The sequence below is a fragment of the Gadus macrocephalus genome, chromosome 20 (genome assembly GCF_031168955.1).
Source record: "Gadus macrocephalus chromosome 20, ASM3116895v1".
NCBI lineage: Eukaryota > Metazoa > Chordata > Actinopteri > Gadiformes > Gadidae > Gadus > Gadus macrocephalus.
The window spans coordinates 11,393,553-11,420,719 of NC_082401.1; the positions used below are offsets into that span (position 1 = coordinate 11,393,553).

Below are 27,167 nucleotides of genomic sequence, written 5' to 3' on the forward strand. Positions count from 1 at the left end.
AGCATGTTATCCTATATGTGACATGGAGTAAATTGTGTGTGTATTTGTCTATTCCTATTCTCATTGCTCCTTCAACAAGCTCATAAGCTTGCCGTTGCAGCGCAGGGGATTCAGTGGGGCTTAAGGTTTTTATACCAGCTGCTGATATCACAGGTTTTATGGAAATTTCCAGTGAGTGGGGGAGTTTTAAATAAGGGACATCTTTATATGGGGGCTGCAGTAATAATGACATGGTCGCCCTCCTTTGTGACCCTTAACCTTTTGGTTGTTACACCCCTTCCATCACACACACACTCACACACATCTCTCTCTCACACACACACACACACACACACACACACACACACACACACACACACACACACACACACACACACACACACACACACACACACACACACACACACACACACACACACACACACACACACACACACACACACTCACTCTGCTTGGATATCTCTCTCTCTCTCTCTCTCTCTCTCTCTCTCTCTCTCTCTCTCTCTCTCTCTCTCTCTCTCACCTAGCTATAAAACCTTATCATTGTTTGTCTAAGATTATCGAATAGCCTATGTTTAATTTTGTTTGTTGAAGAAAGAAGGCAGCTACAGGTTTTTACTGTTTTCATTTTTTTTTTGTTTTGTTATGTATAGGCAACGTTATCTGGCCGCCATGTCAGAGCCATGTCATTTATTACACATTCTATGTACGTTTTATTATTGCTGGTGTTTATTCAACTACCGTTCCTAAGTTTTCATTTTCTTAAAATAATTTCTTTCGAGTTTACAATGTGATTCCACAAGAGATTTCAGATCCGTCTTAATTTCTGTGGCACTTTGCGTTTTTGTCGCGTGCCCTTTATATTATGACGATAGAAAAATGTGAATGAAATCAAGCCATTCATAAAAAAAAAACTGTTGCTGCCCTGTGATAGGTTTAGAGGTAGGCGATGCATAATTCATTAAGAAGGGATGCGATTGGCTGTCTCATTGAAAGGCACTGTTGTTCCACCAATGAGCGCATGTATGTGCGCAACGCTTGAGCCCAAGGGAAAATCAACCCTGCCATTACCCAAAAGCTCAGTCAAGTTCTGTGAGTCGGAGGGAATACATCAGTTTGCGCGCACACAGTTCTCGGTTAAATTGTGGATATTTAAACGGCATACGTTCAATTTTGGATAAACACTTACATCTAAGGTAAGCGGCCGAGTTTATGCTAGCGCTAGCGTTTGCAGTTATCTGCTTCTAAATTTCCGAAAACCAGCAGTTGCAGACGCAGATCTGTTTTGGAAGAAATTGCGTGTGACGCCAAATAGCCTGCGCTATTTACATATGGGATATTATTTGCATGTTAACATCTTGCTCAGTAAACGTTGTCCGTAATACTTCTAAAGTAATCAAACCGTATTCGGTAGCCCACGTCTCTGTTTATGTGTTTTGATGTTAGCGTTTTGGTGATCGCCGCGGTCCGGCGACTGTGATTTTTATGAATGGAGGGTCCGTTTTTTTTTTCCCCTCCTGTGTTCCACACGGATCAAGTTTCACTTCATTGAGAAAAACAAGGGGCCGCGCTGGGAGGGGAAACGGGGGGAGGGGTGGAGGATATCAGGAGGGGGGTGGGGGGGTTCATCAGCCTCGGCCCCTTCTTCTCAAGGAAAGAAAACTTTTTTAATAGAGGCCTACGTCAAGTAGTCATTTTAAATGTAGTCTACTTGGGCCTCTCAGTGGAAAGCCGTAAGTTACAAAGACATTGCTCTAAATAAGGCGGCCTATTCAACAAGTTTAATAATAACACGCCGAGTCTTATATTCGTTATTAGCCTTACCCAGGAAAATCACGCACGAATGCTTTTGAAACATCACCAGGAAGAAAACTTATTTCCCTGGTCGTTGCAAAAATGGGTCTGCCTGACACCTTTAATGATTGTCTAGAGACAACCTTTTTATTCGTCATCCATTAAAATAGATAAGTGAAGGGAGGGATTCGCATCTGTCGAGCGATGGAGTTTGAATGCAAGGCACTGGTGTAGATGTGAATGTTAAATTGTATTTTATTCATTTCAATATCAATATTAATTTGTTTTAAATCTAACATAATTCATGCTGTAAAACAATAATCTACATCTCTATTGGGGAGGGCAAAGTTGCTGGATAACAGTCGCCTATTTAGGCCTACTGTTTGCTTAATAGTATAGGCCTATTTTTTTCTGTGTTGCACAGGACGCAAGACAACTCAAGCCGTCTCGTAATAACGATACTCTTCCTTTTAAGTTTATTAAGCTGATTAAGTTTAAACCTATATAATCGCGGTTCACAGATGGCTGGGATTGATTATAAACCATAGAATTCGTCACACAACGACAAAGTGTATTTACAAGGATGTTAACCGCCATAAAACTTTTTCATTTATTAAAGTTAAAGAAAAAGTTTAATCTTTCTCTTTTTAAATCAAGTTTTAAAATGCCTTCTCTTTTCTATGACCATGATCCTCAAAAAACATAATCTTTATATATTCCGTCTCGTAATTTAATAAAAAAAATTGATGATAAAATTCCGTTTCTTACACTTGTTTTTCTCCCCCTATCTTTTGTCCAAAGTTAAACGGATCGAGGAGAGGTGAGCCAGGTGCTGTCGCTTTAAAGCGAAACCCCCCCTCCCCCCCAGCCCCCCTGGAACTGGGAACCCCTTTAGACCCAGATAACATGGACGGATTCTATGATCAGCAAGTACCATTAATGGTCCCACCCAACGTAAGTGGACCCAAGGCAGCCCCACCCACTACACTCTAACACAATGTAGATGTAAATAGACGGACTGCATCATGGCCATGCTGGTCCAGCAACAAGCCCTCTTCAAGAGCATATTCTTGTCCGCTGAATGTCTGATGATTAGCCTAGTCCTGTCACGCATGGGTTGATTTGGGATGATCTCCCTTGAATCGTTCTGTTTGGAAAACATGCTGTCGCCCTCTCCCTCGCCACAGCACAAGTCTCACTCTGAGGAACCGTCTTACGCCAGACCCTTCAATGACAGAAAGAGGAAGTTTGTTGACAGTGAACTCGCCCTGGACACAGAAGGTAATTGGTTGTATCCAAACCCCACCCCCATATAAAGGCATATTTTTAAGGGCAGTTCAGCGTTGCCATGGTGTTGATTTCAACATTTTGGAAAGCATCCGATGTGGGCTTGATTTGTAATTATCTTGCAGCAACTTGTAATAAGACTTCACGCTAAATAGGGGGGTTTCCAGTGGTCAACATGGTTGAGTTTTGTGCACGCAAGTACTAGTACATAAACTGTAATTCACGTTTTGTTCTCTTTTGATATTCCCCCCTAGAACTCTTCCAAGACCTCTGTCAGTTGCAAGAGATCTGGATTGCGGAAGGTGCGTTGTGTGTATTGTTTGTGGTTCAGTAGAGAATGGGTCAGCCTGCTTGGTGAATTACTGTATTTCTCTCGAATAAGCTATTTTATCCCTTGTTGACTACAATTAGCCAAGGGGGTAATGTTTTTTTTCATACCATGTATAATGGCAATTGGGGTGACATTTGGAAACATGAGTGGCTAAAGATTAACTTGAGGGCAGAATGGTAAATATTTCTTAGTAACTGGCGCAAGTTGAACAAAGTTCTGTAAATAGGAACTTGCTGACCAAGAACTCCTGCAGGCTTTCTACCCCGTGGTCGGTCCTAGGTTCAGTTTTCTCTAATATTAGATTTTTTTTTATAGTGATTTATAGCTATGTCCGACTGTTCTTTTACCGATTGCAACCAAAACACTGAGGCATTTTCTAGTCTGGAAAAAATGAATTATTTAAATTTAACACAGGCCCTTTGTGTATCCCCTCATCTTTTATTTTCTTGACACATAAAAATGTCAGTGGAAGATTGACCGCTCCAGGGACCCAGCAGGGAAGCTCGATCTGTTTTTCTGCTCATAGTATGTTTGACATTTTCCCATATCTCCACAGCACATGTGCCTGATGACGAACAGTTTGTCCCAGATTTCCAGTCAGATAACTGTGAGTATCAGACCTCTATTATTCACGCCGTGTGTGCATGTGCAGGAGCGTGCGTGTGCATGTGCGTGCGGCACGCGACCACCCTTTTAGAGTCTCCCCCTTCAATGGTGAACACCGGTGTGGATATAGTTTCTGGTGCGTTGGACTGTTCCTTTAACACAGCTTTCCTTGGCAGATTCTCGGCTACTTTTGAGGCCTTGTTTGGCTGGCCTCCAGGAAGTCTTTGTGTGCCTCCAAATACATTTTTATTTTCCACACAAATTCTATCTCCCTCTCCCTGGTCCTCATCTCCGTTTTTGAGTTTAATCATCCGATTGGCACGGGGAATCACATGAGCCCATGTACTAATCCGATTTCACACTCTCCCGCACTCGGACCCAGTCGTTGGTGCGGGCTGGATTCCACCAGGCTGGGTGGGGAGGTGAAGTGGTGGGTTCCTCAACTCAACTCACCCCCCCCCCCCCCCTCCCCTTCCCCCCATATCACAGAGGATAGGAGCTGTATGAGAGCTACCTCCTGACCCAGTACTCTGGTGCAGCTATCCCATCGTCCCCCCCCCCCCCCCCACCACTGAGCCATAGCTTTCATTTGTCTCTGCACTTAACGTTTTGGCAGAGATGCCACAGAAAATATTAGAATTATGTTCAATGGAGCTCTTCAAGCGTCCCTCCCCTCACTGCTCTGCCCCGGTTCCATTGCCCCAGTTTGTTTATATTTGTGTCTGGGAGGAGAAGGAGGGGGAGGTAGAGGCAGGGCGTGGTCCGCGGCTGTCTTTTGTCCTGGCCTTTTTTTAAAGCCACAGTGGGCGTCAGAGTGACCACTGGCTTGCCTGTAGCGATGCAATATATTATTGTGGTTTAGGCTTTGACATGTACAGTACATTCCGTATAGCCCAAGCCCAGACAGGGGCCCTTTCGTAAGGCCGGCTATGCTCTGTTCACAGTCAAGTGTCTCAGCCATATAGCCCTTGACCTTGTACTTTGAGTGTGTGCGACGTGCAATTGGCAGAGACCGTTATGGACAGGCAGGGGGCCAGCCTCTCACACAGGCTGCCTATTCAGTGGTCCCGGCTCCCAGCACTGACTGCATTGCCCCTGCATTCAGCAGGACGTCACATGACGGTGGGGGCATTCCCTTTCTCCCACTGTACCCAGCTAGTTAGCCTTCTCCATCTGCCCCCTGAGTGCCCCTTTTAACTAGGCCTGGAATGAATAGAAGAATTTCTTGCAACCGTCTGGCAACTTCTGTATTTCTTTATAAGCTGGGCCGAGGCTGCGTTTGTCGGTGAGCTTGGGTTCTAGCTAGCGATCAGAACCAAAAGACAAAAACAACTTGAATTCCAACTGCTGATCATATGTGGCCTAATTCACTGTGTTGAATCAGGCAACTTGGCTCAGATATTTTTCACAATATTTATTATTAACCATATCTCATTAGGATGGAAAAGTTCTGAAGAAATGTTCAGGGAAACCTGGCTGTGGAACACACAATACGTCCGGGCAGCGTTGTAAAGACAAACACGGGGCCCGGTATTTTGCGGTATCTCACCACGTGGGGTGCACGGGGGGAGCTCACGTGCCCATTGTTAGCTTTCCATAAGTCCATCAGCACCCAAGGTGATGTATTTGGCTGCTGCGCCTTTGTGCCTGAGGATCAAGTTTCTGCCTTGCCATTATGTGGCGCCCAGGAAACTGCAGCCGATACGCGCTGCGCTCCAGCCAGTGTCTAATGGTTACACTGCCAGGGAAGAAAATCATTCACAATCATTGAATTACACCACACTGATTCATGGGTATTGACTGGCCTCCCAGTAATGGTATCAGCGAAGAGGGCTTTGATAGTCCTGTTTGTGCATGCGTGTATGTGTGTGTATACAGCGCTTTGCTGGCCAGTAATGGTGGATAGATGGCGGTTTTCAGATCCCTCTGTCAACCGTCATTAAGGCCTGTGATAAATGGCTTCTAAGTGGCTCTGTCAGTCCTGGGAATACGCAGACACTGTCCATACGTCCATTTATCTATCTACCAATTTGAAATGTGGTTAAGATAACTGCTGCACTTTCTGTTTATGGATTCGATTAGTGGGGGATATCTGCAGCAAGGCTCATGTGTTTTTGTCTCTGCTCTCTCCTCCTGTTCAGTGATGTTTCATGGCCCGCCTCCGGCCAAGATCAAACGAGAGCTGACTCCCTCCAAAGAACTCTCTCCCTGTCGCCAGGACAGGAGTCCCATGCCCTACGGAGAGAAGTGCCTTTACAGCTACAGGTATGTGTTTCGATCTTGATCGTACCGCTTCGATTATCAATCCCTTCTCATCAGACAATGTTTTAAGTGTCTTATGCTTGTCTCCCCTCTGCAGTGCCTACGACAGGAAGCCCACCCCGGGGTTCAAGCCATTAACTCCCCCCTCCACGCCAGTCTCTCCCTGTGGCCCCGCCGGCAACACGGGGGCACACCCCCTCAGCGAGCAGGCCTCCCCCTCACACCCACGGATACCCCAGAGTCAGACTCAGTCCAGGCAACATCCCGGCCTGCAGGTGCAGCAGCCCCTCGCGGCGAACCATGGCGCTCACAGCCAGCGGCCGCACCAGCTCCATGGCCAAAGCCCGCCGTTCGCTGTGCCCTGCCCGCCCCACAACCAGGATGCCAACAGCTTCAGCCCCGAGCACAGGTAAGCCACTGGGGGAGAAGGGATGGCTTTTTGTCCTTGCTATGCTAATAGCTGACATGTACGGCTGAAGAGAAGACCGCAGATATATTTAACTCTTAACCCTGTGTGTGTGTGTCACTGCTGTAAATGCACTTTTCCATTGCTAATGGGAGAAGCTCAGTGGGATTGTGTTACCACTTTAATAGCTTTCGCTAATGCTGATATTGGGGGTGAGGCGGTTTGGGATGTAGAGGGTGGTAACAGACCGGGTTATGGATTGGGTTGGTGCTAGCAATGTGACAGCTCCTCATATGGATGGCCGCTGAATATCTGAGAGCTGTTGGAAAGCCTTCCTTCTGTCGAAACACCTTCTCCCCTTGCACAAGCTCCCAGCCCTCATGCTGCTCACTCTGCGAGCTGTGCTCCCATTATCTTTTGAGTGCTGTGGGTTGCAGTACATTTCATCAGCAACTCAAATGTCAGTCTATATGCAAACCAATGTGCCCTAATTGATGCGCCAAGACTGTACATCTGAAACCAGCCTTTAATATCCCATACAGTTATAGTTGGTTGGTTTTGTTTTTAGAAAGTAGGATGCCTTTTGATCAGTTGGACTTCTCTACTGTTCAAGCAAGAAGTAGTAAGGGTTCCAGTGTCGTCCAATGCATTTGTAAGACCGGTGCCAGAAATAGACATGCATGTGGCCCCCTTGACATGCATGAAAATGATCTCTTTGGTCGCTGTCAAAACGAATAACTTCATCACCTTCCGTTACGTCTTGCTCTGCCCCAGGTTCCAGAGGCAGATGTCGGAGCCATGCCTCCCGTTCCCCCCGTCAGAGAGCCAGCAGTGCTCCCAGTTCCTGCCCCAGCCCGCCACCGCCTCCACCAGCAGCAGCAGCACCAACAGAGTGGCCCGCGACGGGCGGCCCCCTTACCACCGCCAGATGTCGGAGCCCCTGGTCGCCGTGCCTCCCCAGGGCTTCAAGCAAGAACTGATGGACGCGCGGTACGCAGAACAAGGAGTCCCCTCCATGGGCCCCCCGGGGCCCCCGCAGGGACAGCCTCAGGCGGCCTTCCATCCCATGGCCATCAAACAGGAGCCGCGTGACTTCTGCTTTGATTCTGGTGAGTTGTCACAGTTGAGAGTGGTCAGCATGCAGTAGATTTAGTAATGTGCGTAGCTGTTTACTAGTGGATACAAATCAAAGGATACACACGAGGGTCCAGGTGTGTGTACGCTTTCAGGCAGGGTTGGTGGAATGTTCCAGGCCCTGTTTGTTTTGCCTATGACGCATGTATGTGAGGTTTAGAGGGTAGAAGATCTCCAGGCCCGCACAAACAACCACGCTAAAGGTCCTAATCTTTCCAGCCCCACCCCACCCCCCTCCATCCACGGCAAGTAGAAGTGGGTCTCCTCCTATATCAGCTTAAGCCTCCAAGGGCAAAAAGTAAGTGGGTCAGCCAGCCAGGTTAGGAGACACGTCTTCAATGTACCTACCTTGAAATAGATCTGGGTCACTGGCCACAAAGGGCTTAGAGTGATGCTATACAGTCAAGCAATGGAGTTTGACTGTACATTTCTAGGGTCGTAATACACGGCTAACTTTAGCAGAAGGTGCTAGAATGCCTTCTTCCATCAAAATCCTTCTTCCAGCATGGTTGGAACCATCAACTGTTCTGCGCTTATGTGGTATGAACTACAAATGTCCATATGCAATTGCTGTGGTTCATCTTTTATTTATTTATTTATCTGTCGCCCACACCGCCAGCTGTTGTTCTTCCTCATTGCCCACGTCCTCCTCCACATTTATACCAACGTGCTCCTAAACTGTTTCATCCCTTCTGTCTCAGTGCTTTTCACTGCCATTCCATGCGGAACAAGCAAGCAAGCCAGCCAGTGATGCAATGATAAATCCTCTTAGCTTTGTATGGCCTTGAGATGCCAACGTCACTGCCAGGCTCTCCCGGTGGCCGGTAGATTTAAATGACCATCATGAACTACTGTGTTGGCAATAACGCAGTGCCAAAAACATGAGCGGTTACATTTCCACAAAGTTGAGTAGCCCTTATGTCTTCACAGTGTTTATAAGGAATTTGAAAGGCAAGATCCTGCTGCTGTTATTCCCTTAAGAGTACGCTGCTTCTTAAGAATAAATAGGGACAGCCAGTAGAGGAAAACACTTGGTCTTGATTGATCTCTGGTTTCCTTATCAGTAGACAGGAAGCAGAATAATGAGGATCCGCAGTGACACAGCAAACAGAAGACAGATGTCTGCCCCTGCGGGGGACCGGCCTAACTTGATTGTCAATGAGAGTTAATACAGCGACCCTGCTACTAATCCTGTTTATTTGTCCTCCGTGGACACGCAAGTGATACAGGGCAGGGCTCTCTCCACTCCCAAAGGGCCTCTGTGTGTGTCGGTCTCCATGCGTGGGTGTAGGGTAGGCATTTTTTGGCCCAGCTGTTGCGTCATGGCCAGTTGTGTAAGAAGCCGCGGATGGGGGTGGACAGTGGGCAAGTTGAAAGGACCCGCCAGTGTTTCTATGGTTACCGCCATGTGCCGAGGGTTTCCGATGGTCACCACTTGCATCAATATCACCTTTCAGACCCGGTCTCTCCAGTACAAACAAGAACTGCCAATGCGCAGTGAGGGACATCAAGGACTCTTTACTTAAGCATGTGCAGAGGCAGGTGTAAAGAATGTTGCAAATGTTTTGGTGTCGGACGAGAGGCGGATGTTGCCGTGCTGGGAAAACAATATGCCATTGAGTTTGGCTATGGCACCTGCTCTAAACAAACCCCTCCTCTTTGTGTTACAGAAGTGCCTAACTGTCAGTCGTCCTTCGGAAGACCAGGTTTCTACCAAATCAACCATGAAGGTAAGGATCTGAGAAAATCTGCTCATACAGTCCACTTACTGTCTAGTCTTGCACATACACAACAAGGTTATCTAAATGGCTTAGTCCAGCCCTGACGCATCCACCCAAACCACTTGACATTTTAAATCAGTGAAAGTACATGGAAGAACAGGAGGTCAGCAGCCTTTAAATGATGCCACCTGGAGTGCAACCAAAAGACTAGCATGCTTCTGTCCTCCTCCCAGATGCATGTAATAGTAACAAAAATAATTGTTTGCTACTACTGGGATGTTTGCTAGGATTTATTGCTTTTTTTATTGGTTTGTTGTGCTAGTAGAGCCCCGGAAGGGGATAAAATGGAGGGCCCGTTTCCCACAAGCTGCCGTTCTTCCTTGCATTACTCTTCTTTAATTTTGTTTCTTTCCTTTTGCTTCTTTTCCGACCACAGGCTTCTCCTTCGACAGAGAACCTCACCTTTATTTTGACGATGCCTGCGTTGTACCGGAGAGACTGGAAGGTGAGATTTAAACCAAAGTGAATGTCGCATTGCAGAATAAAATAAAAATGCACTCAGACTTTTGTCCTCCTTTCAGTTTGATAATCTGCTGCATAGAAGTAAAATGAGGCCTAAGTCAATAAGATTGCGCATTGGAAGAAGAGAAGGGTCCTTTGACTGAATGGCAGTGGCACGGCTGTGCAGAATGAGCAGCCGGGCCACTTCACAGTCGCATGCTGCCAGGAATGTCTCACCACAGTGTGGCTGTGGCAGAGAACAGTGCTCACTGACACCTCTTTTTCTCCCTCTCCATCTGGCTGTCTCCCTCTCCCTCTCCTCCTGCCTCCTGCTCGCTCTGATCATAGGTAAAGTAAAGCAGGAGCCGTTGGTGTACCGCGACGGGCCACCGTACCAGCGCCGCGGCTCCCTGCAGCTCTGGCAGTTCCTGGTCACCCTGCTCGACGACCCCGCCAACGGCCACTTCATCGCCTGGACGGGCCGCGGCATGGAGTTCAAGCTCATCGAACCCGAGGAGGTGAGCAAACCCCCCCCCCGCGCCCTTCTCACCCGACGTGGCCTGCCTAATCCCACCACCTGCTCGGTATCACGTGAGCTGTGTCGATGACCTCCTTGCCCGGTGCTGGAACCTAACGGTGTGTCCTCTTCTGACCCCAGGTGGCCCGTCGCTGGGGCATCCAGAAGAACAGGCCGGCCATGAACTACGACAAGCTGAGCCGCTCCCTGCGCTACTACTACGAGAAGGGCATCATGCAGAAGGTAAAGGCAGGTTCAGCCCCTTTTATTTTTTCCCCTCCTTGAATCATAATCAATAGGTCCACCCTTACCTAGTTTCACCATAGCGGTCCTTTGGCATGGAGCTAAGCCGTTTAACCCAACCCGTTTAAAAAGTCACAGCGCAGCCTGAGTAGTTTATTTGAATTAGAATTAATTTGATTATAAAGCACGTCATGCGATAGTAGGCCGTTTCCCTCCTGCTAGTAAACACATGTTAGGTTTTTTATGTTCAGGAGTCTAGGATTTTGACTAGTTTCCACTTTCCCTAAACATTACAATAACTTCACTTAATGCCCACATGACAATGGTGTTTCCGAACCATGGTAAATTGTCTTAACTCCCAAAATTCTGATGGGTTTGCAATAGTATTACAAGAAACTTTTTACAAAGCCTCTGCATGTTTCATGTTGTGCTCATGAAATATGATCCATGACCCGGGCATCTAACCCTCTCTCGTTGTCTCATCTCCAGGTGGCTGGCGAGAGGTACGTCTACAAGTTTGTGTGCGACCCAGAGGCTCTGTTCTCCATGGCCTTCCCCGACAACCAGAGGCCCAGCCTGAAAGGGGACCCCGACAGCCTGCCCGGCACGGAGGACGAGACGCTGCCGCTCAGCCACTACGACGAGAACACCCCCTATCTGTTGGACACCGCCGAGCAGTGCACAGCCAGCCTGCCTTTCCCGGACAGCTACGGCTACTAAACGCCACAGTGGCTCCAATGACGCACATGACGTCACAGGCATCATCCACAAACACACACACACACTCTCTCTCTCAACCTAACGTGCACCCAGAGCAGCCCTACAGTCTTAAGGGGCCTGCTCCAGTAACCCAGGGTTGGAAACCAAGATCACCTCCCCCTTCTTTTTTCTTTTTTTTGCCATCGACACACACTTCTTGTTGCTGGACTGCCTGATTAAAACTCGCCACACTCCCCGGAAAACAAGAAGGAAGAAAAAAAAAAAATGAATGCACACAGTTGAAGTCTTGCACTGGCAAGTGAGGAGAGTTAGGGAGCAAGGTGGTGTTGAAAGAGGTGAGGGGCAGATTGGACTCCAGCGGTTCTGCCCCCCGTTATCACTCCCTAGGGAAAGAGGGGAGGGGCCGGCTGTTACTATGGAGACCCAAATGGAAGCAAGCCGAGTTGTCGCGCAACATTGCAAAAAGAACTGACTCCTGTGCAAGAGTTGTTGCAATTAAGACTTTGTGACAATCTTTTCTTAAGAGAATCGAATAACCTATAGTGGAACATTTCAAGTTTATAATTCTGAAAAAAAGATCATCAAAAATGCAGCACTGTTCTATATATGCCTTTTTTTTTTATTATTCCCTCAGTTCTCGAGAACGCCTCTGGAATAAAAAATAAATTTTAAAAGGGCTTTAATTTAATGAAAAGAATTACATAAAAGAATAAACCACCATAATTAAATTCTGCTGTTACTCCTCTGTAGATATTCCAAGGTATTCCGTGTATTATTATTTTTCCTTTTTTTCTGTCTATGAATATAAACCAAGGCTGAGAACCTACGCCCAGTGACTGGGGGATTCCTGATGGTAGGGAGATAGCGGTTGGTAAACGTGGACCGGCCTCCAGAGAACCACTTTACTTGCTGCACTCCCCTGCTAAAAGCTAACGCTCCTTTCCAAAGTGTCAACTCCACACTCTGCTTCACACTCTGTTCGAGTCCTTTGTTTTCCCTTATCGGCCCACAATCTCCAAACAATAAGCACTCATTTTTTCACCGTGTCAAAAGGGATAGATTAGTACATATTTTCCCAGAGCCCGTAATGGTTTTCTACATTGTGTATATGAAATTGTTTCATTGTTCCTTCTTTTGTTTTACTTCTATCGGGTATTTAATGTTTTCTCGGCAGTGTACTTGTTCCTCCGATGCCCCAGGATGGCAGGAGCATCGAGGCCTTGCATGCAAAAAGACAGAAAGTGAATGAAATTTGACATCTTTCTTCCTTTCTAACAATCCAACGTTGTTGACTGGAGACCTCTGCTTGTCTTTTGCATGATATCCTCAACAGAGACTGCGTTGTCCACTAACATATCGCTTTACTCTTTTTAGACAAAGAAGACATTTGTGACGCTTTGTTTTGATTTCGCTTTTGTTTTTGTTTCACATTAAACATTGTTTCTAAATGGGAAAATAGACAAACTTATATAAAATATATATTTTTGCTATGTCTGCATCTGTTTTGATTTTAATGTATAAGCTGTATAGTTCTGCCTACTTCGGTACCTTTATACAAGAAACCTAATCTGGATCCCTGTGATGCTCGTCTCGCTGATGGTTTCCACGGAGACCACTGTACTTGGTTTTGCAGGATGGACGAGGGAACTGCTATCTTTACTATGGCAAGCGCTTGCACGCAAAGGTCAACCAATGTCCGCTGTGTTGGGTTGCAGTTTCTCTAGCTATGTCTTTTATTATTTTTATGAGAGGAACTTAGCATCTGGTCGAGCCCAAACAGAGGGATCGTCTGCACTTGTATAGGCTTCGATCCCTCTCTTCCTCCACAATGTGTATCTTACACTGCTGACTCGATGACCATCTGTACTGGGTACAATAAAATGTCCTTTATGCTCCACTGCCTGCAGTCCTGGTGTTGTGTTTCATCAGTCTCTCCCAGCATGCCGACAGTCAGCTGATCAGCTGCAGTGATCTGCTGGCCACTGTGAGACCTGCCTTGACCTGCCTCATTACCGAGTCACATGCCTCCCAATCTTTCTGATCATTTTCTCTGTGAATCAGGAGGGGGGTTAACCCAAAGCCATTGGTGTGTTTGTCCTGCTCTAGTTAAAAAAAAAATGACATTAATACAATTAGATATCATCCCTCCCCCTCCCCAACTAATAAGCATATCAGTTTTATCAGGCTTGAGGTGTTTTAAATGTTCTTTTACTTTTAAATAACATAAGTTAATTTGAATTTGGAACATTTGGATCTACTTCGCAGGCAATTGGCCAACCACTTTCTTACAACAATCTTTGTGTGTCTGTGCGCGCACACACTCATTCGTTGAAACATTTTGTAGCCATCTCAGAAGGACATGAGTTTTTCCTGTAATACCGATGTAATGGCCTTGTAAATGTCAGTAGGGCCCATTTCCTTTTGTTGTTCCTTTCAGCAACAATTTCCAATGCATTTCCTTGACATGTGTCATATTATGTAGCCTACCATTAAAGAGTTATTATTTTGCTATTGGTGAATACATGTATGACATAAATGTGGTACATTTGCTATTTAATGACTACTAATAGTGACTTTCTCAGTTTTCCACACAGTTCCACAGAGTCTTGTGTGAAAGCCTAGCTCTGATGTTCACCCAGAGCGAGCCAGGCAGTTTCCCATTGATTGAGGGAGGGGAGAGGAGTGCTTTTGAATGCTATAAAAGGCTTTTTACTGTGCCCTAGGGAGATGCCCTGCCCTGATATTTGTGTGTATGTGTCTCTCTCGCTCTCCCTTTCTCCCTAGCTCTATTGCTTCTGTCATTATTTATGAGTGATGTATACTCAATGTGCACTTGTCTAGCTGTTCTTTATTGTATTGTGTTTCTGGGAGTGGGGTTGAAAGTCTAGGGCTAAGCACAGTTTAGTTTTGTCTATGCACAGGAACAACACACAAAACAACAAAATACTACTTTTGTTCACACAGAGGATATGTTGTACTCCTTATTGTGATTTGTTCTCATGGGTAAGTGACATAGAACAAGCAAGTGCTACACAATAACCAGTTTTACAACATTTCTTAGGAAACAAAAGGAACAAATGTCGCAGATGCAGCTAACAGGACACTATTACGTGTAACCCATACAACACAGAATGTATTTCAGCAAGCTGAGAATACCTGGCCTGTTGTGTCAATCATCCCCTTTCCTATTTCCGCATCACACACACTGAGGCCTTTCCCTCATGAGCTTAAGCCATGATCCTAATCTAACGGTCGTGATCCACTCAGCAAGAACAAACGAGCGGATTGAGGCTTTGAGGATGTCACGTCACCTTGGAAACTCTCCATCAACAACAGCAGGGAATACTACTCAATCTGCAGCTCTCTCGCTAACATACTGATGACACAGTGCAAGGTCCGCCTCATAGTTAACTCCAACATCCCTACCTCCGATCTATGTTAGTTTGTCCATAGGACCACAGTTGTCGAATATTTTCCAAAGATATTTTCTCTTATTCAGGGATTATTATTCTCTTATAGGAAAGCAGTCAAATGAAATGTTTATCTGCATTCAATGTGGACTTTTAGAAAACAGAATTGACAATATTGGTGGGATAATTGGGTCTTATTTAATGACATTATGAAGCTAAAACCCACCCATGGGTCAAAGGTTCGATACATTGTCTGTCTGATGAATAAGTGACTGTCTGATGAATAATACACACAATTCAAACACAATAAGAGTCATAACTATTAGAGAAGCCTGCCCACTGAGAGCCTGGCTTTTCCACAGTAGAAGAACATAAATCAAATGGACAGTCCTTCAACATAAAACAAATCAGCTGAATCTAAAGTGAAGGGACCTTCAAGATATGGCAGTGAATGCCGTAGTAGGCCTACGGCCATGACGCCATGCCCACTGTACCGTCAGTCAAAGGACTCAGAAGGCGTGGCTGACCGATGCGGGAGGTTTCCAGGGTCGTCAGAGCCCGAGAAGTGTCACGGTGCTAAAATTTGCATACGTGATCTGATTGGATGACGGATCCGTCGCTGCCGAAAAAGTTGAGTAGGGTCCAGCTGCAGCCCCGGAGAACAACACCCCGGCGTGACAGAACACCCTGGCGTGACGGAAGTACTGTGGCTGGACGGAAGTTACCTCCGATTATTTTCTAGAGACAAATAAACGTATTTATCGCTTGAATAACATGACAAAGAAATAAAAAAATATTTCGACAAGTTAGTAATCATTTTTATAGCTTAGAAAAGGTTTTTTAACGTTATTCAGCCCCGGAGAAAAACACCCTGGAGTGACAGAACACCCTGGCGTGACGGAAGTACTGTGGCTGGATGGAAGTTACCTCCGATTATTTTCTAGAGACAAATAAACGTATTTATCGCTTGAATAACATAATATAAGGAAGTACTGTGGCGTGACGGAAGTGATTTATTTAAAAATCAAATCGGATACCGAAGATGAACCATGGAAGTAAGTGTGACTGTCAATATGCTTAATATATTGGCTAATATTTATGTTAAAGTCTTGCCGTAGTTTATTTACTTTTCGATAAATTCGAATATAATAATATTGCGCCCTTTTAGAAAAATTAGTGTAATTTAGTGTCATCCGTAATCACCAATGTGATGCTGCAGCAACACAATTTTGCAAAACTGGCCACCGGAGCAGAAAATTGTCTGTTTCTCCCGGGGAATATCTAATAGGCTACTAAAACCTCAAGCGATAAATACGTATATTTGTCTATAGAAAATAATCGGAGGTAACTTCCGGCGATAAATACGTTTAAATACGTATATTTGTCTATAGAAAATAATCAGAGATAACTTCCGGCGATAAATACGTTTATTTTTCTCTAGAAAATAATCGGAGGTAACTTCCGTCCAGCCACAGTACTTCCGTCACGCCAGGGTGTTCTGTCACGCCAGGGTGTTGTTCTCCGGGGCTGCAGCTGGATACTATTGAAAAAGTTGAACATTTTTCAACTTTTTGACGGAGCCTTCAGCGCACGGATCCACAATGCCTTGCGCGTCCGTCCCCAATCAAAGTCTATAGAGTGGCGAAGTCACGCCTCTTCCGGTAGAGCTCATGGGACCTATGAGATCGAAAAATATGAATGGGTGTCAATGGAGAGAATTTTTTTTTTTTATGATCCCAGTCTTTATATGCCCTGGATTACGCACTTGGAACTCGGCACAGAGATGGCACATATCGATGGCACATAACTAAAACTCTCCCCATGCCCCGACTTACAGTGGTTTTCACCTCTTTCTATGCTTTTATCCTCGCCTTGAAAAAAAGTGGTGAAGTGGAGCAGAGAGATCGCCATCTCTGTGCCGAGTTCCAAGTGCAGGTGTGATGACGTATATCATATACGTCGAGAGCAGTGAAGAGCTGTAGTTCACAAAGCGGCCTCACATAAAACCTAAAATTATCAAACTTCTTCACGAAAAGTTTTACTTTTCTTTGCATGAAAAATTATCATTTAAATCCACAAACAACATATGTGTAATCCAGGGCATATAAAGACTGGGATCAGCAAAAAATAAATAATTGACGCCCATTCATATTTTTCGATCCCATAGGTCCCATAAGCTCTACCGGAAGGGGCGTCACGGCGTGACTTCGCCACTCTATAGAGTGGCGAAGTCACGCCCCTTCCGGTAGGGCTCATGGGACCTATGAGATCGAAAAATATGAATGGGTGTCAATGGAGAGAAAATAATTATTTTCTGGTCCCGGTCTTTATATGCCCTGGATTACACATATGTTGTTTGTGGATTTAAAGGATAATTTTTCATGCAAAGAGTTCGACCGTTTATGGTGCAATTGTTCAGATAAAGGCTGTAGAGAAAACACAACGAGAAAGACTACACGGCTCGTATGTGACGTCACGCTCCCTGCGACTGGCGTGGAGAAGACCGACAATCTTCCCATCGGCATAACTGAAACTCTGCACGTGCCCCGACTTATAATGGTTTTCACCTCTTTCGATGCTTTTATCCTCCCCTTGGAAAAAGTGGTGAAGTGGGGCAGAGAGATCGCCATCTCTGTGCCGAGTTCCAAGGGCGGGTGTGGTGACGTATATCATATGCGTCGAGAGCAGCGAAGAGCTGTAGTTCACAAAGCGGCCTCACATAAAACCTAAAATTATCAAACTTCTTTACGAATATTTGTAGTTTTCTTTGCATGAAAAATTATCATTTAAATCCACAAACAACATATGTGTAATCCAGGGCATATAAAGACTGGGACCAGAAAATAATTATTTTCTCTCCATTGACACCCATTCATATTTTTCGATCTCATAGGTCCCATGAGCCCTACCGGAAGGGGCGTGACTTCGCCACTCTATGGGGATCAGTCAACGGACGGAGGCAGTGAGCACGATGCAATCTGTTAATGGCTTCTCAGTTGGAAGGATAATCATTACCGGTCGGTTATGCGAATTTTGACAATGAGTGAGATATGTAGGGGATAATGTATAGAACGCCGGTCATTATCGGGAAAATAAGCTCCGACAGGCCGAACAGGACACCGACGCGCAGCGGAGGTGTCTCGCTTCGCCCTGAAGGGGCTTATTTTCGATAATCACCGGCAACGTTATATATATTATCCCACTTATTACACGGCTACTTGCCAAAACGAAAAAATAACTTCACATGGTGTGTCTTTTTACAATTTATTTGTTACCACTTACCAGCATTCGTAGTGTGGATCATCAGAGAAAGTCCCCCAAAGACGTTGACGTCGCTTAGCAACCGAAGTCTCTGGGGTTGACAAGTTACCGGACTACTTCCAAAGACGTCATAGTGGCAAAAAGTCCTTTGTTTTCCTTGACAGCGGTCAATTATACTTAGCAACGGTAAATTATAATAATAATAATTCACCGCCGGAAGTTGTGAAGAGCCCATGCATTTAATGTAGTTGAGATAACCTTTAATTATGTTTTCCTTTTCCAATTTTGTAATACAGATTAAAATATTTATCTTCGGAAAATGAACGATGAGTGCAGTGAGCGTTTTTTTTTTTTTTGCATAATGAAAGGAATTAGGTTTCAACAACCCCCTGGCGGGTATATTATGTACATCTACAGGGATAGGGAAAGTCTTTGTCTATGATTATAAAACTGTTTTAATAAATGTCTGTCCCAGGTCGATGCAGTGATCCTCCAACTGCCAGCCTGTCGGACTCTGTCTGCTGGCCTTAAACTCATGTGACCACTAATGACCCCTCGTGGTTACCAAGGGAACATCACTGGATTCCGATCAATTAGTTCATTTCCAATATTCTACCAGAATGTTCAAGAGGCATTTCAACATACAATTTGTATATTTTATTTGAATCTGTAATCATCGGTATTGAATTGGACACAAAGGCTTAGACTGGGAGAAATAGGACACTTCTCTGGCTATGCTAGGTGAGGTCCTGGAAGATCCTTGCGTCCTTCCAGAATGGTCGTCTGGGCCGCTGCTGCTACAAATATGGCGCGAATGACAGAGCATTGTACTGTGTCTCCAAATAACGGCGATATTATAATCAAAACAATACCACCCGTTCTGTGATTGGGACAGGAAAGGAAGACCCCACGTGGATTGAATCGTGTTTAATTTAGCCTACGTCACAACACTTTGGGTGGAAGAGGAAGCAGGTCACTTCGGCCCGTTGACCAGAGCCACATGCCGCTCACCTCAGCTACATCCACAAATATTGGGTATTAATTTTCCCGTATTCCTTACTAACCCTTTTATAGTTGCATACTAAACCACCATAATTATCTTTATGGTGTCGCCGTTCTGATAGTTAGCATGTATAGTCAATTGTACACTTTACTTATCGTGTTAAACGGTATAATGTGGTGAATTGAATCAACGTGTATAGAAGTATTAATCTGTCGTTATTTTTCAGAACATGTGGTCTTCCATTCCGACACCCTTCCATGTGGTTGTCAACCCCTATCTCTATGATCACACCACTCATGGGTTTGCAGTCCCAGTGCCCTGTCAGATGATCCCATATAACAATCCTGTATTTATCGATTCATTGGCCGTGCCCGGTTCAAGTAAGTCTGCAACAAACGTATGCATTGAATATAATGGCCCTTGAAAACTAAAAAAAATTAATGAACACGGACCTTGGTTAATTTACTTGAGTATTGAGTGCCTGAGTGATCCTTTTTTATTTTCACTTTTTATTGTGTGTGTGTGTGCAGATTCATCATTCATATTTATCTATCCATGTGTGTGTGTATGGCTCTACAACCTGAATAAACTGGATTAAATATTTGTTTGGGTGCATTAGATACTCGTGCTTCCCAAGAAAACGTGCTTTCCGGGACCCAGAGGTTGAGCAACTTGGACAGGTATGCTCCACATTCGCATACATAAGTAGTGACTGACTTACAATGGCGCCTACATTATCTTTTTGTTTTCAGACCCAAAGGGCCCATGTTTATAAAAAGAGTGCCATTGAAGAACAGTTGTGCTAGTGATCCATCCAGAGCACGACGATGCGCTGGTAACACACGACGAGCAAGCTCATACTCTTACCCTTTTTTATTAATTATTCCAATTTAATAGACGCAGAACAATATTTTGGTGCACAGAGTGAACACAATGGGGTTTTGTTTTGACCTTGCAGTTGACCATAGAGAGGTGGAGTGTCTTCCGAACACTGTCAGAGAGAGTTTGGACCTCCTGGATCACAGTGAAGAAGTGCCACAAAATTCAAAGGTCTCCTACTTTGAGTGTTTCTGTGATATTATTATTATTACTCTCATAATTGAAGGGGGTATTGTACAGTCTCCCATTGTCAATTTTAAGTGTATTATCAATGAAAATAAATGACAAAAATGGAACCACTGCACTAACTGAAATTGTTGCAGAAGTTTTCGGTAACCAAAACAAGCAAACAGACTTGACTATAGCTGTGTTGTGTTGATGGTGTAGGCCAAAGGCTGGCAGGAGGAAAGCGGTAACGCTGCACTGTATGAGGACTCCTCAGCCAAGGCCAGTTCCTTTTTGGATGCAGGGCTTGAACAGCACTTTTACTGGGGGGCACCTTGGCAAGCCCCCCAGTCTCCGCCCAGCCAGGCACAGTGCTGGGGTCCCTCTGCTTGCACTGTGACTGGTCGCTCATAGTGAGTATTGATGGTCTGTCGTGGAAGTCAGCATAGTCAAAAGTGTTGTGAGCCGTACTTTTAACCCTGCTTGTGATGATTTAAATAGCGTATATTCGACTTTATATTTCTACATAACTAACTGAATGTCATCATGGGATTGCCCTGCATTCTGCCAATGGTAAACTATTCTCTACAGTGGTTCTCCCTACAGCCTCGATGGCAGTCAGCCGTCTGCCTCTCAGCTCAACCCCTCCGCCGCTATCTACGTTATGGTGCCCAAGCAGGACAGCCCCGCCCTGGCCACGGCGACTGGGACGGCCCGGTGCGAGAGGTCGTCCCCTGGTGCGAGAGGTTGTCCACGCCCGTCGTCCACGCCCAAGGTCGTCCACCCCCTTCGCGGGTCGTCCCCTCTCTTCCTCAGGCAGGCGGGTCGTCGGGGGGACCCCATTCAGGGCAGCGTCGCGTCCTGCAAAGCGGGCGTCCCCGAAATGGACCAGGAGGAGAGCTCCGACTTCCACAGCTTCCTGGAGGAGGATGAGAACATTGTCTCGGGTGAGAGTAGCAGCAGGCCCGGGGCAGGCGCAGGCCGAGACCGCTCTGCGGGGGCCGGCGGAGAGGCCCCGCACACTGTCGAAAGGGGCACTTCCCCTTCCCCCCGCGTAGTCACGTCCGATGTATCAGTCGGTACGGAGACACGGTGTGTGTCGGTAGAGGCCCAGACGAAGGTGCCCGCAACGGCAGACCAGAATCATCTCACCATGCTGCAGATGTCCGACCTGGACTACTTGGCTGAGGTATACCAATATGATGACGAAGGAAGAGGCGATCGGGTGACATGTTCGTCAACATGCTGCATGATTTTTTTTTGTGTTTTTCTGTTTGTAGGAATTTGTGAAACTCAAGTCTGCCGAGAAGGAACTTGATGAGCTAAGACAGAAACTGAAAAGGTACTCCGTGCACTGGCATGCTCACTCCATCTGCCCCCCTGGCCTCCAGAAGGGAGGTCTTTCAGTGGCACCCTTGTGGTCGTGTGTTTCAGCTCAGAGGAGGCCGGGGACAGGGTACCGTGTGAGGGATTTTGTCGGCGGGCGCAGTGCGCCGAGCTGTGTCTGCTGGACCTGCACTACACCATGTGCCAGCAGCAAGCCTGGAGGGACTGCTTCACCTCCCCTGATGACCTCGCCATGACAACAGCACACTCTGAGTATTGGTCAAACCATTTTTGTATGATTTTGTTTTTTGATGATTTTTCTTGTAACTTGAGTTAGTGTTTGATGAACTTCAAGGAGTATTCAGTTTCCTTCCTCACTTTGTTGAAGTAAGGAAAACACAAGTGGACTTTGATGAAGATTTACATTGAAGCTAAATCATGAGAAGATTCCAGGGCAAAGTCTCCCGAAAGCTACCGTCAATTAAGAATGATGGTGTACCATCAGTTTGCCTTTCTCTTCCCGCAGGCCCAAGGACCCTCCGGCCAAGCTTGTTAATGTCTGCGAGAAGCTCCAGTGTGACTACAAAGAGATGAGGACCAAGATCCTGGCTGGTGTGACCCTGGAGCAGCTGGAGCCTCTGTTCGTCAGCTCGGCGAGACTAACCTCTGGCTGCCCCTACGGCCCTCCAAAGGTCTGCTTCTGCCCGACACTATAATATATTTTTCATGTATTTTAGGTTTACTCTGACATTCATGATTGACTCTGGTCTGTTTTTTGATTTACTTTAGCTCATTGGTGATGCTTTGGAGGATGTCACGACAAGGTATGTTCTTGGTGTGTGCAAATGTGTACGATTTCCAAATGCTTGTCTGCATCATGTGTTTATCTGATTACAAGCTCTCGGCCACTGGAGGGATGGGACTTGGAAATGCATGGAGGGAAAGAATGTCCCCTGTTTCCAAAGAGCGAAGACCCGAAGGTATATTGGACCATTACATTATTATGGGAAGGCATGTACCCTGTCTGTAGCCGTTAAACGCGTTGCATTTGCAATATAACTATTGAAACTTGGTATCATTAGCAGCTGGTATCTGACAGCTTATTGATGGTACAATAATATGGCCTGTATGGTTAGGTTCGATGCATTGAAATTTCCCATGTCTGTACTCATCGTGTATCCCTGAGTTCCTCTTTTTGGGACGCATTTTTGACTAAATTCATTCCCCAGGAGGCTAAGAGACAGAATGCCCATGTGGCTCACTCCACGGTGAAGCGCAGAAGAGCGGTTTCCCAAATGCTCAAGCACAGTGGGACAGACGACAAGCCGACGGGTGTGTGTGTTAATGTATTGATCTGTCTGCAGCAGACGGGTGGGGACGCCCACGGCCACCGCTCCATCCTAGAACTGTGTATTGTATTGATCTGTCTACACAGAGGACCGTGTGACTGAGGTAGTGGCCGTGGAGTCTCAAATGGAGGGGGATACTACTGAGTTGAGCACCGGCGAGGTGTGGTACGATGCTAAGGAGGACCTGGAACCCGCCGTCGTTATGGTGCCGACCGGACAGGGAGACACCCCTTCAGGGAGTGACGAAGGGATAAAAGAAGGCAAGAACACACTGGATAGGGTCTGATGAATTCAGACAAGTGAAAGGGGCGGGGTTACGCATTGTTTCCTGTTTCATCTACTTGCATGGGAAACTTTCAGACGGGTATTTTCATTATTTCTTTCTATTATGTCTACACAGTGTCGATTCGAAACGTTTACTGACACTTGTTCACAGTTTTCCACTATTGGTCGGGTCTGTGTTCCCTGTTTATTGCCAGTTCTGCCGTACAGATTCCCGCCTCATTAACTGTGTGATCTGTCAAAACAAATAAGAGGCGAAGGAATGTGAAATGCATGTACTCGGTTATCAGTCTGAAGTCTGATTTGTGGGTTGTTACGCATCTGCTTTCAACAAGAGCACGACAGGGTCTAGGTCTGATGATGTTGTGAAGTAGGCCAACTTCCAATCTGTTTTTATTGGTTGTTGAAATTCTTGTTTTACCCCAGGCTTGCTTAAGAAGGTGGAGGAACAGGGGAGCTCATTGGTCATCTCTGGACTCCCCAAGGATGTGACCGAGGTGATCCACTACACCTGTGTGGATTAAACATGACATCACACTGCAGCATCTTTCAGAATATTTCCTCTTTATTATCTGAACTACAGCTCTAATTTGCGAAAAAAAAAAGACGTTTAAGAATAGTGCTGATTAGTCACCAGATTCGTTATGGGCATGTTGAACAGTATCAAATCATGACGTTTTATAAAGAATGTTTTAAATGACAGCCACCAGGGGGCAGTGACAAATGATTTATCGTACATTACAATTCACACTTGAGCAGGTAGAGGGCCCTACCAACTAATTAATGAATACTATTTTCTTTTAAGAGCGATGTGATGCAGTGGTTTGAAAAGGACCACGTTTCTGATGTCAGATTCTTCATTTTCAGCAACCATCTAACGTGAGTCACCTCACTGACCTATCAAGCATTGCTTGAATTCATCTTGGCAATGAAACGCATACTGCTGAACTCTCGCGAACATACATGATGTAACACAACGCAAGACTTTGTTTTCTGTTTTTGGCCTCATTTCAATGTAAATGTGGAACGCTTTGGTTGCGACAATCTTAAGCATCCGTGGCATCTATCTCACGGTGGTTTTATTCTCTCCAGAGTTGCCATGGTGACCATAAAGGGCCCTTTGGCTACTGAGTTTGCCGTTGGGAAGATGAATGGCGTCTGCGTGCCGGGCTCCACTTTACATGTGGAGCACATCAGACCGGTTACCGAGAGCTTGAGTCCAGCCCTGCAGATCCTCATCGCCTCCAGCAAGGTACCAGAGGAGACAGGTGGTGCAACGAAACCCAGTGCCAACAAAACCCACTCCAGCCTCACTGTGGGAAAGGTGAGGGGATCCGAGCAGCATTGTGAGCAATGTGATTCACACCTCCATGGGCAAAGCCTATTCTCAAATACCCGTTGATGACATTATTTGTGATGAACAATATTGCATCATGCATATCCAATTGTCATTTATTGTCTTTCAATGGTATTCAGAATTTGACTCGTCATCATACCCATTTGTAAACTAGATTGAATTAAAATTAATTAGTTCATATGAGTTTTTCAGTGAGACAGAGAAACTTGTTTTATGGTCCTATACGATACTTTAAACTCCATATACTCTAATGTTATGACCCTCAGGGACAATGTTTTAAACGGCATGCTGAACCCTCTCCCCATAATTATCGTGATAATACATTTTCCAATAACTCCCAGCTCTAAGAAATGGTGAACCGAGGTACACTCTTTCCGGTGAATACAGTAAGCTTTGGGCCAGTCTGCCATCCAAACCTCCCTCCCCTCCCCTCCACAGGTGCCCGGCCCAGACAAGCATAAGGTCCTGAGCGACTCGCCCACGGCGGAGGGCACCTGCGTGCCGCAGCACCACGCCACCATGGGCAGCTTCCACAAGCTGATGGTCGCGCTGAAGGAGCGCCACCCGGAGGCTGGGAGGCTGGCCATAGTGGGCGCTCTGCAGGAGGTGAAGACGCGCCACCGGGGCAGCCTCAGCGGCCTGCCGCTCAGTAGCATTGTGGGGATGGCGTCCAAGCAGCTCGCTGCTACGTCTTCTTCCGGCGCCACAGCAGCCAGTGGAGGGAGTAGGTGATCACCACAGCAACCTCAAGAGGTAGTTTTGGGGGGGGCGTGGCAGCACCCTGAAGGGATAGTTGGGGCATCGCGGCACCCTGCGGATCCCTCAAGTTTTTGATAAATACATTTTTGTTTATGTTTATATATATATTAAGGCCTATATATGTTCGTTTTGTTTGGAAGGTTCCCTAGGTTGTTCCACTGCTCCATATGTTGTTTATGGAGCAGTGATTTGTTTGTTTATGAAGAAGTTAATTGTTTGGCCGGAAAGGTTGAGTTTATTGTTTTTCTTTTGTGCCTTCCTTATGTCTTTACTTACTTGTCCTTTCTTTCTAATATGCTCAATTTGTATAGGCACCAAAGCTGTGTTCATAAGTAAGTATTCTTTGAACTTATGGGTGTTTGAATACCATAGAATGTTAGTCATGTGGTTATTCATCAATAAAAAAATATATGTAAAGAAATTGTCTACCAATTTAAGTTTTTTTTCACTCCCATATTGATTATGCAGCTGTATTTCTTTAAATGTCACAGGCAAACGCCTTATTGGATTTTGGACTCAGACATGCGCGTATTACTATAGGAATGTAAATGACACACGACGTCACACAAAGGATGTCACCAAGGGTTGGAAAAAGCGAGTTCTTAACGAATGGCAATCAGGCAATCGCGTTGAGAAAACGACAAGGGGTGGTCCACGTTTCCATATCGATAGTCGACATTTACTCATTGCACCTGTCCCAAATGTGTAAAAAAAACATCCGTCCAGAGGAATCAACGCTACGCCGCGGCAGCGACAGGGTTAATGGGTAATCTCTGCCCCCCTCCCCGCCAGACCCCTCGGGAATAGGCGGAGATTCCAAGAGGGACGCGTCGCGTACAGGAGAAGCCGAGAAACAAACTTGAGAGCGAAATCACGACTTCCAGACGTGGTAGATTTATTTTTTTGTTGACATTTGTATTCCTTGTTCGCCACAGCCAGAGACCTATGTGATTCGGACACATGGAGTGACTGATTGATTGGGATCAACGGGAGTCGTCTGTGGACCAGTACTGAGATGGAACGATACCGAAGTTTCTAAAGAAAACATGCAGTGGTCATTTATCCTATATACGTGATTGAGTTGCGTGTTTTGCTCATTGAGCAGTTGCAATGATGGATGATAATGTCCAACCACAACATGAAGCGTAAAGGCGCCCCCAGCTTGACGGAATGAGCGCGGAATGGAATACAAATCTGGTCAACGTGGACGTTACTTCGGTGTTTTGCATTGACCGAGTGGACTCCATCCATTAAGACGTCCTTCGGACAATCCACGAGACAGTATTGGTTAGGCCTACTCAGTTATTTTGAGGTATTTTGTTTCCCCAACAAGTGACACAATGATGAACCCAGCGACATTGTTGCGGCGTGCAACTCTGTGCTGCATGGTTTTCGAGATACTTTGGCACAGCGGTCAAGGTAAAATATACAACACTGTCGTTTTCTACAATATAACTCATGCCCTGAGATATCAGCACTAATCTCTATGCCTCAGTGACTGCTGTGCTGGAATGTCAGAAAGCAACAGTGTAGCCTATTGCAATGTTATCGCTATCTTATGTTTTTGTTGTTACACATTGATGCATGCGTACATGATTTTTCTATTACATTTTATGTTTTTGTTGTATGATATAGGTAGCCTAATGTTATTTTATGACATTGTGGTAGTAGGCCACTCTATATTTGGTTAAAATTGCGATAAATGGGTCAGTCCTTTTTGAGTTTCTGTACCGAGTGTCCCCCTTCCTCAGGTCTCAACGTGTGTATGAGTGGCAGTGCGACATCATGTGAAGAATGCATCTTAATTCACCCCAGTTGCGCCTGGTGCGCACAAGAGGTACGCGCTCATTGTTG

General features: G+C 45.7%; 4 protein-coding genes across 9 annotated transcripts in view; all 4 read left to right on the forward strand.

Annotated features, from left to right (window-relative positions):
- The first annotated feature begins 1,045 nt into the window (after nt 1–1,045).
- Nucleotides 1,046–13,419, forward strand: etv5a (ETS variant transcription factor 5a). 3 transcript variants are annotated; one of them, XM_060040764.1, is made up of 13 exons: nt 1,046–1,196; nt 2,596–2,748; nt 2,982–3,075; nt 3,336–3,383; nt 3,969–4,019; nt 6,160–6,283; nt 6,378–6,689; nt 7,461–7,795; nt 9,491–9,550; nt 9,978–10,046; nt 10,391–10,560; nt 10,701–10,808; nt 11,292–13,419. In XM_060040764.1, exons 2-13 carry the CDS (start codon nt 2,701–2,703, stop codon nt 11,520–11,522), a joined length of 1,650 nt encoding a protein of 549 aa, XP_059896747.1. In that variant the 5' UTR covers nt 1,046–1,196; nt 2,596–2,700; the 3' UTR covers nt 11,523–13,419. The 3 variants fall into 3 exon arrangements, with proteins under 3 accessions (XP_059896747.1, XP_059896748.1, XP_059896749.1); XM_060040765.1 differs by having other exon boundaries at nt 10,701–10,802; XM_060040766.1 differs by lacking the exon at nt 2,596–2,748 and having other exon boundaries at nt 1,062–1,196.
- A 4,442-nt stretch (nt 13,420–17,861) lies between these two features.
- LOC132449123 (RNA-binding protein 44-like) lies at nt 17,862–23,344 on the forward strand. 4 transcript variants are annotated; one of them, XM_060040754.1, is made up of 15 exons: nt 17,862–17,949; nt 19,089–19,228; nt 19,423–19,576; nt 19,816–19,876; nt 19,949–20,031; nt 20,155–20,246; nt 20,463–20,653; nt 20,832–21,429; nt 21,521–21,582; nt 21,675–21,839; nt 22,093–22,258; nt 22,356–22,390; nt 22,465–22,546; nt 22,796–22,898; nt 23,002–23,344. In XM_060040754.1, the coding sequence occupies exons 3-15, from the start codon at nt 19,426–19,428 to the stop codon at nt 23,199–23,201; spliced, it is 1,989 nt and encodes a 662-aa protein (XP_059896737.1). In that variant the 5' UTR covers nt 17,862–17,949; nt 19,089–19,228; nt 19,423–19,425; the 3' UTR covers nt 23,202–23,344. The 4 variants fall into 4 exon arrangements, with proteins under 4 accessions (XP_059896737.1, XP_059896738.1, XP_059896739.1 ...); XM_060040755.1 differs by having other exon boundaries at nt 20,847–21,429; XM_060040756.1 differs by having other exon boundaries at nt 19,816–19,858.
- A 198-nt stretch (nt 23,345–23,542) lies between these two features.
- Nucleotides 23,543–25,734, forward strand: rbm44 (RNA binding motif protein 44). The gene is made up of 4 exons (XM_060040779.1): nt 23,543–23,694; nt 24,003–24,076; nt 24,290–24,521; nt 24,993–25,734. Exons 2-4 carry the CDS (start codon nt 24,012–24,014, stop codon nt 25,284–25,286), a joined length of 591 nt encoding a protein of 196 aa, XP_059896762.1. The 5' UTR covers nt 23,543–23,694; nt 24,003–24,011; the 3' UTR covers nt 25,287–25,734.
- Nucleotides 25,735–25,866: 132 nt separating this feature from the next.
- itgb5 (integrin, beta 5) overlaps nt 25,867–27,167 on the forward strand; it is a 34,518-nt gene continuing 33,217 nt past the window's right edge. The window contains exons 1-2 of the mRNA XM_060040752.1: nt 25,867–26,732; nt 27,065–27,150. Coding sequence (XP_059896735.1) covers nt 26,654–26,732; nt 27,065–27,150 — 165 coding nt within the window. The 5' untranslated portion in view covers nt 25,867–26,653. The remainder of the gene's footprint in view (nt 26,733–27,064; nt 27,151–27,167) is intronic.